At 40.2% G+C, this 14,437-nt stretch overlaps 1 protein-coding gene across 1 annotated transcript; it reads right to left on the minus strand.

Moving 5' to 3' along the window:
* Positions 1–2,615: 2,615 nt before the first annotated feature.
* On the minus strand, positions 2,616–13,448 carry LOC133010893 (protein-glutamine gamma-glutamyltransferase K-like). Its single transcript, XM_061078546.1, has 13 exons — positions 13,166–13,448; positions 12,878–13,069; positions 7,874–8,125; positions 6,686–6,804; positions 6,484–6,591; positions 5,608–5,785; positions 5,388–5,526; positions 4,616–4,808; positions 4,166–4,319; positions 3,786–4,070; positions 3,094–3,254; positions 2,856–2,992; positions 2,616–2,754 (listed from the first exon to the last, which is right to left on the minus strand). The coding sequence occupies exons 1-13, from the start codon at positions 13,446–13,448 to the stop codon at positions 2,616–2,618; spliced, it is 2,340 nt and encodes a 779-aa protein (XP_060934529.1).
* Between the last annotated feature and the right edge of the window lie 989 nt (positions 13,449–14,437).

A 14,437-nucleotide genomic window follows, 5' to 3' on the forward strand; every position in this document is an offset into this window, starting at 1 on the left:
AATAATTGTCTTGTTTTTATAAAAAAAAAGACTATAAGCAGGACAGGAGCACTTCATGTAGATTTGATGGACAAAGACAAAAAGATGAAAACAGATGACAAACAGATGAAGCAACATAACAAAGTAATTGAAAGAAGCTCTGGATATTGGTTTGATATATTTTCATTAAAAAAATGGTTAGAAACTATTTTCAAAAAAATCATTAGGAGCTTTGACATCTAACTGTGGAGCTAATGTGATCCCCCCCCATAAAACTGATTCAATCAGAGCAAGCACTCTTCATCTGAGCTCAGTGGGAGCCATCTCTCATCAGCTTTTTGTATTACATCAAAACTGGGCTGCTTTAAGTTTCAGAAACAACAGTTCAAATGGAGCTTCATTATGGAAAACCCCAAAGTCAAACTCTTCACATCATTTAACACGACCACATGAGCAGTGTGTGACACCTCCGCTCAGGAGTGTCAGAAACTACTCAACTACTGCTCAACACAGCAGTTTCTGGTGTGGATCCATAAAGCACATTGCATTTCATTAAAACTTTTGTAATTTACTCTGAATTCAAATGTTGACATCATCTCACTGCAATTAATGTACACAGTAGCACACTGTACTGGAGGTGGAGTGGCCGATGTTGTGAACATCTATGCAAGTCATGTGGTTAGATGGACTGATTACCATCTCACTTTCGCACGAATATACACCAACACAATCATGTGTCTGTATGTCTGTGTTTTAAACCAGATGAAACAGAAACATTGTGTGACTGAAACTCCAACAGCATCACTGTGTCTAAACAAATGTCTTTGGCTCTTTGCCGCTACTTGCAATGCAGCAGTCTTAAATAAAACATGTAATGACTGAATGGAGGCTTCATGAAAATACTAGTTCTTTTGACCTGTCAGTGACCTATTGGTGGCAGCAGAGGCAGAATGGCTGGGGGCAAAAGAAACAACCCTTTCTCCCATTTTGGATGAATGAGACAACTCCAGGACAGTCGTTAATTTGTGTCTGACTGTTTTTCCTCTTTAAAAAGCAATGGTTTACTGCAGAGACTGTGGGCGCTCCCTCAGACAAAGGCCAGAATCTCATGCCACCTTGGTTTACTTGCCTAGTTTCATTCAATTTGTTGCTGCTTACGTTTGGGATTTTATTTCCCTTTGCATTTGATGAAATGTTACATACAGGAGAGAAATGCCAAGACAGACCTTACAAAATTGGCTGGTACAATTAACCTAAGGGGGAAACATGAGATTACATATACAAAGTGACAGCAACATGAAATAAACAAGAGTTTGTGTATGTGTGTGTGTGTGTGTGTGTGTGTGTGTGTGTGTGTGTGTGTGTGTGTGTGTGTGTGTGTGTATGTGCGCACATGTGTGGAGCCAGGTAATAAAATCCTAAATAAATAGCCTACGTGAAGGAAAGAAAAAATGTAATGAGAAAAAACAAAAACAACAACAAAAAAGCTAAAAACAAAGACCAGATTTCCCCATACTTTCTTTTCAAATTTGTATAGTTTGAGGTGTCCTTGCAGAGGTGTATTGCGATGAGGGGTTGCAGGTAAGCGAATATACTTTTTTATTAATTGTTATATCCTTAATTTTTAGTTAGTTTGTTTTTGCATTACTCGTTTTTCTTAATATATTACCTGCTCATTTCAGATTTATCACAAATTTCTCAACAAAGAATGAGCCCTTCATATCTACATCTAGAGCAGATCCTCTTCCACGTTGCACTGCCATGTTTCTACAGAAGCCCAGAATGGCCAAAGGGACATTTTCTCTATACGGCCTTTCAAATTTCTATGTTACCTGACGACCACAAGGGGAAGGGGAGGAGAGGGGTGTTCAGTTGGTGAAATTCTGCAACCTCACCACAGATGCCACTCAATTTCACACACAGAACCTTTAACAAAGTGATCATATGTGGTTGCTGTACTGCTTTAGCTTTAAGTTATTCCTCTTTTGCATCTGCAACCACTCTGCCCTGAGGTTTATAGTCAACATGCTCGTCTCTTTGTCCTGGTATCTGACTGAACTCACTACAACGTTCAAACTACGTATTACTTACAACCACACAGAAATTGGCCAATTTAACTGGGAATCACTCTTATATTTCACTGTTCACCCTCTAACATGGCAGCGCAACCACTGTCGATTCCTTGGAAACTACTTATTCAACGGTGCAGGGAAATTAATAAAAAACTTTTTAGATCAATAAGTCACCTGACTCTAGGATCCATTTGTAATTGTTTGCATTTTAATAGTGCACAGACATTCGCAGCCGTATTTGGATATTTAGAAAAAAATTGTCCTTCTGTCACACATGGCAATGTAAACAAAATAAATATATGGTATATATATAAATAAAACAATTGACCTAAAAATAAAGGCAGTGTTTTTCTTTCTTTTAAGCTGCCATGCTGTGCAACTGTGCCCCTTATGCACATGCACAGTGTAGTACAGTGTCACAGGATCGTCCACATTATAATGTCAAACAAGTTGATGTGGGCTAATACTGGGCTTCACATAATATAAGAGCTTCTGTCTCTTCTGAGATAAAATCCCACAAATGCCACAATGATTTTTAAGTCGTTATAGAGCAGCATTGCTGTTTTACTCCACGGTGATAACTGTCACACCGTGAACCTGAGTGAGCTGCCTGCAGTCCAACGAAGCCAGTAATTTCCTCGGCCCGGGCAGGGTGGGGACGAAGTGCTCGGTGAGCGACACGGAGGCATGGCTGCCAATATCCCTGAGGGTAGGACAGGAAATGACAGCGGCAGTCACAAAAAAGAAAGACAGACGAGGTATTGGGGGAATGAGCAACAATGTAAGGTGCATTTTTATCCTCACCCGTAAATAACCTTCCGAGCAGTTAGGAGGCCCTGTCCTTCGAGGTGGAATTTCACTGCTTTCAGCACCTGTGGCAGTGGGTTTGTAAATGAAATGGTCACTGCCATCTTCTCCCCTACCACAGCCTTCCCTACCGGCTGAGGGGAAACAAAACACAGAGAGAAAACACTGTCAGGCTTGAAATGACATTTTTGGTCATTTTACCGGAAATTGGTTCCTGTTCAGCTGATTTGCCGACCTTTATGATGAGGTTTGGAGTCCTGAGCCGAAAACTGAACTGAGTGGCCAGGACCTGCTGTGTTTCTTTGACTCGGCCAGACAGCGTCAGCATCAGGGCGGCCTGGTCTATCAGCTGGTCCTTGTAGTCTTTGTACTCCAGGGACCACTCCAAAACATTCACTGTAAACAGGAAGGAAATAATTGTGTTGATTGTTGAAGTGATGTTGCAATGATACATGTATATGTACTTTTCTGAATTTTCAAAATGTATTTTTCCTCTTCCACTTCATCAAACGTATAAAAACAACAGAAAATATATATAAAATGCCTCCATACTGCTCCGGTGGTGTCATCCAAATGTCTGCAAGCCCCAACATTCACATTCGACTCGAGATAGCGTCATTTACATCGTGTTTTAAGCCTAAATGTCCTCTGATATGCTCTTTGAGCTGCGTTCACGTGTGGATCACAACTGACATTTCGACTATAACATGCTGTAAATGACCTTATTTTGAGTCACATTTGAATATCTGGGCTTCCAGACACTTGGATGACATCACAGGAGCAGTATGGAGGGATTCAATGTTTTTTACATTTGAAGAATTCTACTGTGTAAATACAATCACATATTAACAGTTTTTAGAACTCTTTAGCCTTTAATGCCACAACATCCATGTTCTTCCTGAAAGCCACCGAAACCCGTCCACTCACCCTCATTGGGCAGCACATCTATTTCTGTAACGTCCTTCCTGATCGTGGCCTTGTGGACGCCGGTGTAGTACATGACTGCCACCTGGCCGTGCAGGAGGATCGTCCGCTGCTCTGAGCTATTGTTTCGCAACGTGATGCTAAGCTCTGCATCTCCCCCCATTTTAGGGCCTTCACCATCCATGGTGACTTCTATAGAGACGTCCTCTGCTGTGGGAGAGGAGTAGGCCAGGGCCTTGGAGCCGTAGCGACTGGCAGTTTCCACAGCAATGCGTTCCGCCTCTGTGCCTGAGAATGACCAAAAGTTGATTCAAAAAGCAATGAAGTATGAACATGTCAAGCTACTACAACATTTGAATGTGTGCATTTGTGTTGGATGATACCCTCTGGATGCTTGTAAAGGTGTGTGATGTCACTGCGTTCATCAGAACCAACGGCCTTGGTGCTGATCTTGTGGCCCACAGCCTTTTTCTCACTGTAGATTTGAGTGAAGGTCCCATCGATGTTCCTTTGCCAGTAGATCTTATCACTGTTTACCTGAAGGTGCACAGAGGGGAGCAACACAGAGATAATTAGATAACAGATGGAAAACTGTCAGGCATCTTCTGATGTCTACCATATGGCTCATTATTAGTAGACGGTACACGCAGAGTGTACAAATCAAGAATATTAGTAACATTAGTAGACCTCATGTCTAGTGGCTCATTACAGGTCTTGTATCTGACGAATAACTCTGTTTTAAAATATTTGATTCTTTTGCATTCATTTTTAATGAAAGTGTAGTACAGAATTTCTGAAGTGCTGGTTAAAGATACATTTTATATTCCACAAACCTCAGCAAACACAAACGGACAGTCATGTTTGAGGTAGACCTGACCATTGCGCACAGCAGTGAGAGAAGCGGGGCCGCAGCGGAAGGTGCCTTGGCTGGTCTCCTGAGGCGTGGAGTCGACAGCTTGCCAGCCTCCGTTGCCCAGAGGCAAGTCTGGACGAGCCATCCAGCAGTCGTTCCACACATGGAAGTTCCTTTAGGAAAATAACTGAAGGTAAGTCTAGATAAACCAGAGCAGGGTTTCTGCAGAGTCCTAAATTGTCTAAAATATCATAATCAGACTTTTTAGGCCTCTTTTAGGCTTAATTATCTTTCATTTAACACTAATTTCGTTGTGCTTTAAAATTCATGTAATAGAAATGTTTTGCCGTTTGTAATGTCTGTGTGTGTGTAGTTTTTTCTCAATGATACAGATATTAGCATGCAGTAACAAAACTACAAACAAGACTAATGTGGACCTGATGACTGATAGGATATTTCTCAGTTTGGCTGTGAGAAAGACTAGGGAATCCTTTCTGGCTATGTCTGTAGTGTGTGAGAAAATGAAGCATTTCAAAGGGCTACTTTATCTTTGCATTAGGTGAAGTGTAAGTAATCCTAGGATTGGAGGGATATTACTTCATAACTATCGCCTTCAATTTCACTCTTCATAGTAAAAAACTCTTAAAAGAGTGAAGTAAAATCTACAATGTTAAACCTGCAGAAACCTTGCAGAGTGTTGTGTGTGTCATGCTGAGTAAACGTTCGTCATGTGTAGCAATGGCAGAACACACCAGATGGAGTCGGCATTCAGGTGAGCTAAAGGGTCCAGGTTCTCATCCAAGTATACGTCTGTCGTCAAGGAGACGTCTGTGTCGTGAGCTGAGTTGTAGTTGGTCACAGTTCGACTGGGGATGCCCAAACACCGTAACACTAAGTGATAAGACAACAAGGGTCAAACACGTGTCAGACTAACCCATGATAAGAAAATCAAAGTCCAGACAATGAGCTCACCTGTAGTGAATACGCCAGCAAACACCCAGCACTGGCCAAACTTAACGGGAGTTCCGCTGCTGGTCTGGTATTCCTTCAGGATCTCCACACTTCCACTCCACACCGTCGGACTGTTCCCACCTGTATAGTCTCCTGACCAGTTTCCCTCCAAGACACCACGGTCATCAAGGGAGTTAATCTGGATAAATAAAGATTTTAGTTTTTTTTAAATCTTATATCCAAGTCTAGTGCTCAGAATGGATCAATAAACAACAGCTCCATTTGTGTAGATACTCAGCAACTCTCTATTTACACAAACAACGGGCTTCAGTGTCTGCAAACAGACGCCAACAAAATACTATAAGTTATTTTCTGATAGGAACACGAAAAAAGTAACAGAAGTTTAGTGTGTGATGTTGAGATATTTAACAGGATTAGTGAAAGCTGGTGTTACTAGAAAAGGTCTGAGGATCAATTCAATTCAAAATTCATCCTCTACAGTGATACAGAGACATTGCACAGAGAGAAAGGTGGACCTTTCTGCGGAAATAGAGGAAACTAAGAAGAGCAAAATGAATGGGGTTTCATACTCCATGAGTCATGAAGGTCTGTTCTTGCCAATCCATCCCATAGTTATTGAGATATTTCAATCTGTACCAACATACCCATGACCCACGGGTTTATGATCTAGACTGCAGCCAGCCACTTAGGGGCAATCAGGATGCTTTGGATCATTTTTGGGAGACCAGTCATGTCGTCCATCTTCATATACAGTCTATGGTCTGACCACATTGAGCTGTTTGCATGTAGGGACTTTTAGTTGTGGATCTACTTTGCTTATTTGCTACGGTTTTTACAGATCAAGTGTATATGAATAAGGAATCGGCGCAGTCTCACCATGGCTGATATAATCCGCACAACATTAACCGGGTCTCCCCAGCCAGATGGAGGCGTTCCACTCTTTTCCAGGACGTAAAGGCAGGCAGCAAGGATCCCATCGTCAAACTGAACCCAAAACAGAGAGACAAACACATGGCATAGGTGAGTAAAGGAAGTCAGTCCCTGCTCTTCAGTTGTGGAGACAACACAGCTCACTCACCTGCCCATAGTTCCAGGTCCTCATTCCAATTTGATTCTCTGTGCCATAGTAGATATGTCCGTCTTGGTTCAGGACATACTCCTGTTTCTCCTTCTCAGAATCCATGAACACTGGGTCATCTGACAGAGAGAGAGAGCAAGAACAGCTTTAAAATGGAAATAACAGGATATCATTCTGAGCAGTCGGGGAAATGTCTAAATTCTGAACTTTTTGTCAGATGCAAAACTTTTACCAGTACTATGTCCCTGTAGTTTCACAGTGATAAATCCAGGTAAAATAATACAGGTCACAATGCAAAGTAACTGTTTTAGTCTGTCTGTGGCTATGAGTACTGTAATTAAATTGTTATGAAGTAGATATTAGGCTAATGTCTTATTATGCTGTTTCATCTTGTATTTGCCTCCTACACGTGATTGTGAAAACTGTTCTAGTATTGTCAATGTTAAGAACGTGAAAGTGACAAGTATGTTGCTTGAGTATGAAGCTTTTTATATATACTATATATCATAATCCTTTTAATGGTTTATTTTATTAAAGGAAATGATTAAAGCTAGAGTTGGTCATCATTCATTCAGACCGAATGAACTGATTGGTCGTGTTTATTACAGTCATAGGAGGGCCACAGACATATTAATCTATTGATGGCTATCAGGACATGAAGAGGATTTCAACCAATAAGAAAAATGTTTCAGAAACAACTTACCAAGTCCATCTTTAAGACAATTAGAAAGATTGATATCATGTCCTGCTCATGCTCATTTATTATAAGGCTTGTTATCTCAGCTTAGCACAAAAACAAAAAACTGCAGGAAACAATTAACTTGGCATTCAGCAATAACATATCTACCTACAACCATCTCTTAAGCTAATTGAATAACATGTTATATTTTGTTGGAATGTTAAATTAAAGAGTGAAAACAACATTTCACTGGACCATTCCTTTGTTCTGGGCAGTTTCGAGTCAACTATAGCGGCGACTAAGTTACTTCTGTTTTTGTATGAATCAAATAAACACGATACAACATGATTTTATGTCTAAGTTTTTTATGTTTTATCCTTTAATGTTTTCTGTTTTAAGTATTTAGTATATCATACCTAGTAGATCATATAAAGTGTATTATATAATTTTGTTAAGTGATTTTCAGTGATCCATCTGAAGCTCAAAAATATCTTCTTTTATTTGTTTACCTTCACACCAGGGGTTGAACAACATGTAAATGTCATTAGCAGGGTTGTGTGTGGAAAAGGCCTGGCCATGTGAATTGGTTGTTTCCACTGTGAGTTGATACCGGCCAATGACCGCTGTGGGTGGAGAATTTACTGACAGTTTTATCCTCTTGTCATCCTGTTCTACAATGGCTGCTTCCCAACGACCGTCCTCTAACCCTTCCACCAAAGGGATGATGACATGGGTTCCCTTTGACACTGTTGGCAGTGGCCCTGTGGAGGAGAGAGGAGACACTAATGACACACAGCACACGAGAATAGGCAGCATGTGGAAATATTTTCCCAAATAGAAGCAGAGCACCTCACAGTTCAATCACTGTATTTTGATATTCCACAACAGTTCAGAGCCCCTCCATTAAAGCCATGCTGCACTCCTTCACTGTCATGTAAGTCTGAAGAACCAGAAACCAAATACAAAGAATCCAGAGGGTACTGTCCTGACAAGCTGTTCAAACACACACACACACACACACACACACACACACACACACACACACACACACACACACACACACAAAACAGGTCATGACAGCATCTGATCTCATACTATAAATGGAATCTTTGCTTTGGCAGCAGTTCAGCCTCAGTGTTCCTGCACTGTGTGCCGTGAACAATCCGGATGTGTGAAAGAAACTACCAAACACTCTATACTCATGAAACTCACAATTTTCCAAAACGTATCAAAATTATGAGAATGTTGCTTAGCAGCTAAACGACTGAACATTCCCCTCTAAGGCAAGGTAAAACAAGTTTCTTAATAGATGAGCCTTTAGAGATGAAGCTATTCAAAGCGTTTCACAAAGGCATGGAAATACATTTAAAATAAATCAATAAGAAGACATTAAACTTATATTAAAGCACAATAAAACAGAAAAAATCCGGAAAATTTGACAAGAGGACAAATATGCAATTTTTGTTAAGTCGCAGCAAACCAGAGTGTTTTGAAGTCTTGATCTAAATTAGCTTGACAGTGTTTACATATCTCAGATATTCAGGAATCTTTAAAAAATGTAAAGTGGCTTCACCCTGCTCTTGTTTGATTCTGGGACATGGACCAGATGACCCGAGGGGTTTTGATGCAAGTAAATCAGAAATTTACTTTGGTCTGAGTCGAGACCCATTAACGCTTTATAGGAAAGTAAAGGGATTTTAAAATCTATCCTATCCTTAATTTAGTTTATAATCACACCAATGTTTTTCTTGAAATTTATCTTTTGGTCAACTATGTAGAATGCAGAGCTGAGTGAAATTGTTGATGCACCACACAAATAATTGAATGAAATACAACCTTTTCACTGGTCTCCAATGATCCATTGAAACTAGATTTAAAAGATGTTTCATAACCATGGTCTTCAGGGTTATTGCAACGCAAGAGAACTATTTACTGTGGAATATTCAGATGCTACACAGTGAAAACATTTCTTCAATAAGCTTGTAGGCCGAGTGTCAGGGCTGCAAGTTAAAGACCTTTTGTTTTGAGCAATTTGTGTCAGAAAAGTCTCAAACAAATTGCCATTGTCTCCTGTCCAGGAGACAGAAGACAATGGCAAATCGTTTGTCGCCCTTTAAGTGAATGTGGATAACTGCAACCCACCCTGGCATTTATCCTCTGTGGGTATGACCTTGTCTTTATTTGTTGTTGTGTTTAGAAATAACAGAAGTCACAATTTCACCATGCATTCTGATAGACGGACTGCTGATTTTGTGTGACAAGTTGAACCAGAGCCTGCCCTCCTTAATTTAGAGAAAAGGCCATTGTGAAGAGAAACAAATAAGCCATTGGATTACACTGACCAAAAAAACAAAAATCCACCGGAGACTCAAGGGCAGCAGGCTGAGACATCTGGTGAGGGTGAAGCAGCTGTGTTGTTACTGCATTTGTTTATAATATTAATTCTTAAATATTTTCTGAAGGTATTCATGGTCCCCAGAGGATGATGCTTTCTGAGATTTAGATGAGAAGATAAATATTAGCTGCATCCAGGACGCATCCTAGTACGGGCCAAGAAATCTGAAATAAACAACCTCCAATAAAACCAAGCACCTTCAGACATGATCCTTGGAAAAGTCTGTCACTTGTTTGAAACGTCATTAACATGCCAACTAGCTCGTAAGGAATCACCCGGATACTCTCCTGCTGTGTTCTCACATGGGCTCACTCGGACATTACCTGGAGTTTTTACCGGCAGGAGGAACTCCGCAATTATCTGGACCATCAAACTCAGATATTTTCGTTCTAACATACAGCCCCTCCGGATAATTTCAGGATATTATCTGGAGTTCAATGCATGTTTGAATGTATCTTTTTTTTACCTTTGGTGTTCATACGTATCAAACAAACATGTTGCATGAGCTTTAACAGTGTAGGTTACTTTGTACAGAGCAAGGCTAGCTGTGTCCAGTTATGTTATGCTAAGCTAGCTGCTGGCTGTATAATTATCTGTGTATTTAGCCCACAAATGTAAGTATGATATCAATATCTTAATTTGACACATTGCCTAGCCAAGCCTAGCTCCTAGATGTTTGACTACTCTCCTTGAACACCTTAAAGCCCAAATGTCAACGGAGTGTTTGAGTCAGGTTTTTGTTTCTCTCAACATCAGGGTCTTTCGCCTAAAGCAACCTAACATTAGTCGCTCTGCAACAGTTAAACTGATCAAGCTGTGATTAGTTTCATGTCATGGGGCTTACTTCTCAGAAAGCATTGTTTGGACTGAGTTCAGAGCCATGTCGGTACAAATGAAAAACAAGGTCTGAACTGAGACATGAGAGGAGAAAAACAGCACTTTCCTATTTGACAGTTTGTTTTGAAAGGATTTACTCACCATACAGAGCAGCGGCGTGATTTTCAATAGCATAAAAGCTTTCATTATCTGCAGCTGCTATTGTCCTTCTGCTAATTGCTGGTATGACAGATGGCTGAAGATTATTCATGATTGGTCTTATTTTTGTAATTACATAACATTGTGCACGTCACAATCTGAAACAACATTTCTTTCTCTCTAAAGTAAACCATAAAGAGGCAAAGGGAGGCAGGGTTTATCTTTGCGACTTTGAGAATCATATATTAAACTATGCATTTCCCCCCTCAGTAGTAGGCAATAAAGATAGGGTAACACTTTCATTCCTATAAATAATGTAATGTCTAGCTTTTATGTCAAATAGACATTGTAATTATCCTCCAAAAGCTTGACTTTTTATCGCACACGGCGGTAATTGTTGGATCTATATCGCCCGGTCCTCTGCCTCACAGCGCTCGACACAAAAGGACGGAGGGGAGGAGAAGAGGCAGAATTGAAGAGAGAGTGAACAGCTGGCAGACTGAGGCTCAGACAGTTGGTGGTGGCGGCGTTGACGGTGAATTGTCTGTATAGATTTGACTTTTTTTTAGTTAGCTCAGGACAGAGGCATCTATAAAACACTCTACCTGGAGCATAGCAACCAGAGCGGGTTACCATAGCAATTGCATCGAAACCTCTTGCCCAATTTCACTGAATCAATCTGTCTCCTCTAAACAGCTTGCGGCATGAGCATTAGAGTAAAAACTTATTGGTGGCACATAACGTTTGTTCCAACTCTGAACCTATTCCTCCTCCATCACTGCCCAGACAGAGGAGCCCTCACTTATCATGTGCAGCTATGCAGAGGATTTCTTAAAGGGTCAGGGAAGCATGTGAATGTGCTGTTGTCACTCTTGATCGTGCCCATTCAGTTTCACACAAGGCCTCACGATTAGATGCTAGTCATGTGGGAAGTTCATACACTGTATGATTATTCAAATATATGGCTGTTTCCCATATAATCTTCATCTATTTTGTTCTTCGCTCCAAGCTGTTTATCTATATCTATATATTTTATGTTTTGTTCAGGTTTTTTTCTGAGACACTTGGTGGCGTGATGCGGTCAAACTCAAATCAGGCCCATTAAGTGAAACGATACTTATGAGTAGGGTTCCAAAGGGGTGGACTTTCCACGGGAATATTAAGCTTGGGAATTTTGGGAATTTTGAAAAAAATAAAACTATGCAAATTAAACCCTGAGCAATAAAAACATAATTCAAAACTCTATTTTGAAGATGTATGGAATGCAGCACACGCTGCACGTTGAATTTCAACCCTCCACTGTGCATTCTTCCATCACATGCACAGATAATTCCCAGCATCCTTCACTCTACAGCAGGGCTATTGAGGCCTGCTGTAGAGTGCAGGACTAGTCAGGTAAGTTTCCATGATATTACTCGGGAAAATTAGCATGCTTATTGAGGATTGTTCATCTGTTCATCTAGCCTATTTCCATTAATTTATCCATCAATTGTAAAATATTTTTACAGACTATTCCAATTGTTTGGCTAACTATTTATATCTCTGGCATTGCATTAGTGTTTTTTTACAAACTTTTTTTTTATCTTATTCTACAGAACAATGCCCTGTGCACTATCTCATGTGTGGAGGCATTTCAGCCCATCCAATGTAGAAGGAGAGGCTGTGTACATTTGCAAATACTGTGCAAAGACCTATGTTAAGAATGACACAACAATGCAGAAGCATATAGTCAAGTGCCCAAAGTTTCCTCAGGGCTCAAATCAGCCTATGACAAAACAAAATGTTTATATTTATGTCTGTATATGACAAGGTAAATACAGTTAGTATAAATTACCCACAACATTTCCAGTTTATTCCCGGTTATTCCCGTTAATTCCTGTTAATTCCCGTATATTCCCGTATATTCCCGTTAATTCCCGTTAATTCCCATGGAAAGTTTCCAACTTTGAATATTCCCGGAATTTTGCAACCCTACTTATGAGTATGTGACATTTGGTGCAGCTTGATTGAATTTAAGGGGCCTGTTGGACCTGTTACATTCTGAAAGTATCTGTCTTTATAATGTTATCCTAATGTCCATGATGATGTGATACTGACTGAGGAGGTGAGGTGTGGCAGTGCCCAGTTTCTGCCAGGAACTAACCTGTTTTAAGCTCAAGGTGAAGTTTGTCAGTGCTGGAGTCAAACGGTCGAGACAGGGTAATCCACATCTGGAAAGTCTGCCCTCTGCGGATAATAAAGTTATCACTCTGGTAGAGATTTGTGTGATGCTCTGTGCGGATCACTCCTGATTTGCTTCTCATCAGCTCTATCGCTTGCACTTCGAGGAGGAGTTCTGCGAAAACAAAGATATGGGGAGGGAAGTGTTATCGTAGGCCTGGCATTTATTCTGGTGATAACATGATTGTGAGCCCTCCGAGATGCCAGTTACCATCAAGCTCACTGTCGCCTGTCACGGGCTTCTCGTCATCCCCCCCGTCCTCCTTGTCCGGCTCATCAATCCCTGTGACCACAGTGTCAGTGATGTCATCGTCCTTTCGTTTTGGACAGCAGCATGGACAGACCTTCCGCAGCCACTGCCGACATGCGTTCTCTGTCTGGACGTTGTTTTCCTCGGGTTGTTCTTCCTCTTTATCGTCATCTAAGCCGAGGGTGACAGATGGAAAGCGACCCACCACACCACTGTCTCGGATTGAGCGTGTTTCAACAGGCATCCTGAGAAGCAGACGGTCACAGTTAGGAAATGGAAAGTTTTCGTCATAGATTATTCACTGTTATCCGAAAAGATTATCACAATTTTTATACATGCAGCTGCAGACCAAGCTGCCTGTAAAATTAATTAAAATATTTAACACATCTGATGGCTGGATATGTGTCACATGTTATTAAACTAAAGCAGTAAACTAATCTCTAAATTCAATCCCTTGATACAAGCTTTGTGTAAATGTTGGAGCTGACTGTAGCAACCCTTTAAATCTGTCCTATCAAGTCATGCTCAAAATGTGGTCTGACAAGACAGAGATGACCATAAACATCGTATTTTTATTTTTGAGAATTAGATTTAGAGTGAGACAATTTATATGTGAGTCCTTCATATGTTGACAAATCAGCTAAAATGAAAATCACAAAAGAAGCACAAGTATTTTATTCCGTCTTTATCCGCGAAACTGAAAGAATTTCTTACTACTGCTAAATCTATTTTACCTCCATTTCTTCTTTTCTATTTCAAACACTTATCAATTTAGCTATTTCCACTATATCCATTTTAGCTACTTAAAACTGTAATTTATCATTTACTAAATTATAATTAATCATCAATACTAATAATAATATACTTTATTTATAGAGCCCTTTTCAAAGTTCTTTATAATAAAAAACAGTTTTATCAGATTAAAAGCATAGAGAATAAAACAAAGTGAAAGCAAAGTGACTTAAAATGTCAGGGTTAAATTACTTAATAGCAATAGTTGCTATTTAAATAGGGTTTTCCACAGGGTTTTAAAAGATGAGATAGAGTTTGCAGTTGTGATCTCCTCAGACAGGTCATTTTAAAGTCTATAAGGGCCCTGACAGAGACTCTGTCCCCTTAGTTTATCAGTCCAGCGACAACCAGGAGTCTTCTGAGGTAGCAGGGAAGGACATCAGGCAACAACAAATCTACAAGGTAGCCTTAGAAATCTTAGAAACGACTCTAAAAGAAAAA

The sequence above is a fragment of the Limanda limanda genome, chromosome 9 (genome assembly GCF_963576545.1).
Source record: "Limanda limanda chromosome 9, fLimLim1.1, whole genome shotgun sequence".
Taxonomy (NCBI): domain Eukaryota; kingdom Metazoa; phylum Chordata; class Actinopteri; order Pleuronectiformes; family Pleuronectidae; genus Limanda; species Limanda limanda.

What these genes read in the sequence shown, in the direction of transcription:
- LOC133010893 (XM_061078546.1), bottom strand. Translation starts at nt 13,448, where the DNA reads ATGCCTGTTGAAACACGCTCAATCCGAGACAGTGGTGTGGTGGGTCGC. An exon ending in AGGCGACAGTGAGCTTGATG is followed by an intron (nt 13,070 to 13,165) that starts GTAACTGGCATC and finishes TTGTTTTCGCAG; the next exon opens with AACTCCTCCTCGAAGTGCAA. An exon ending in CTCCAAACCTCATCATAAAG is followed by an intron (nt 2,993 to 3,093) that starts GTCGGCAAATCA and finishes GTTTCCCCTCAG; the next exon opens with CCGGTAGGGAAGGCTGTGGT.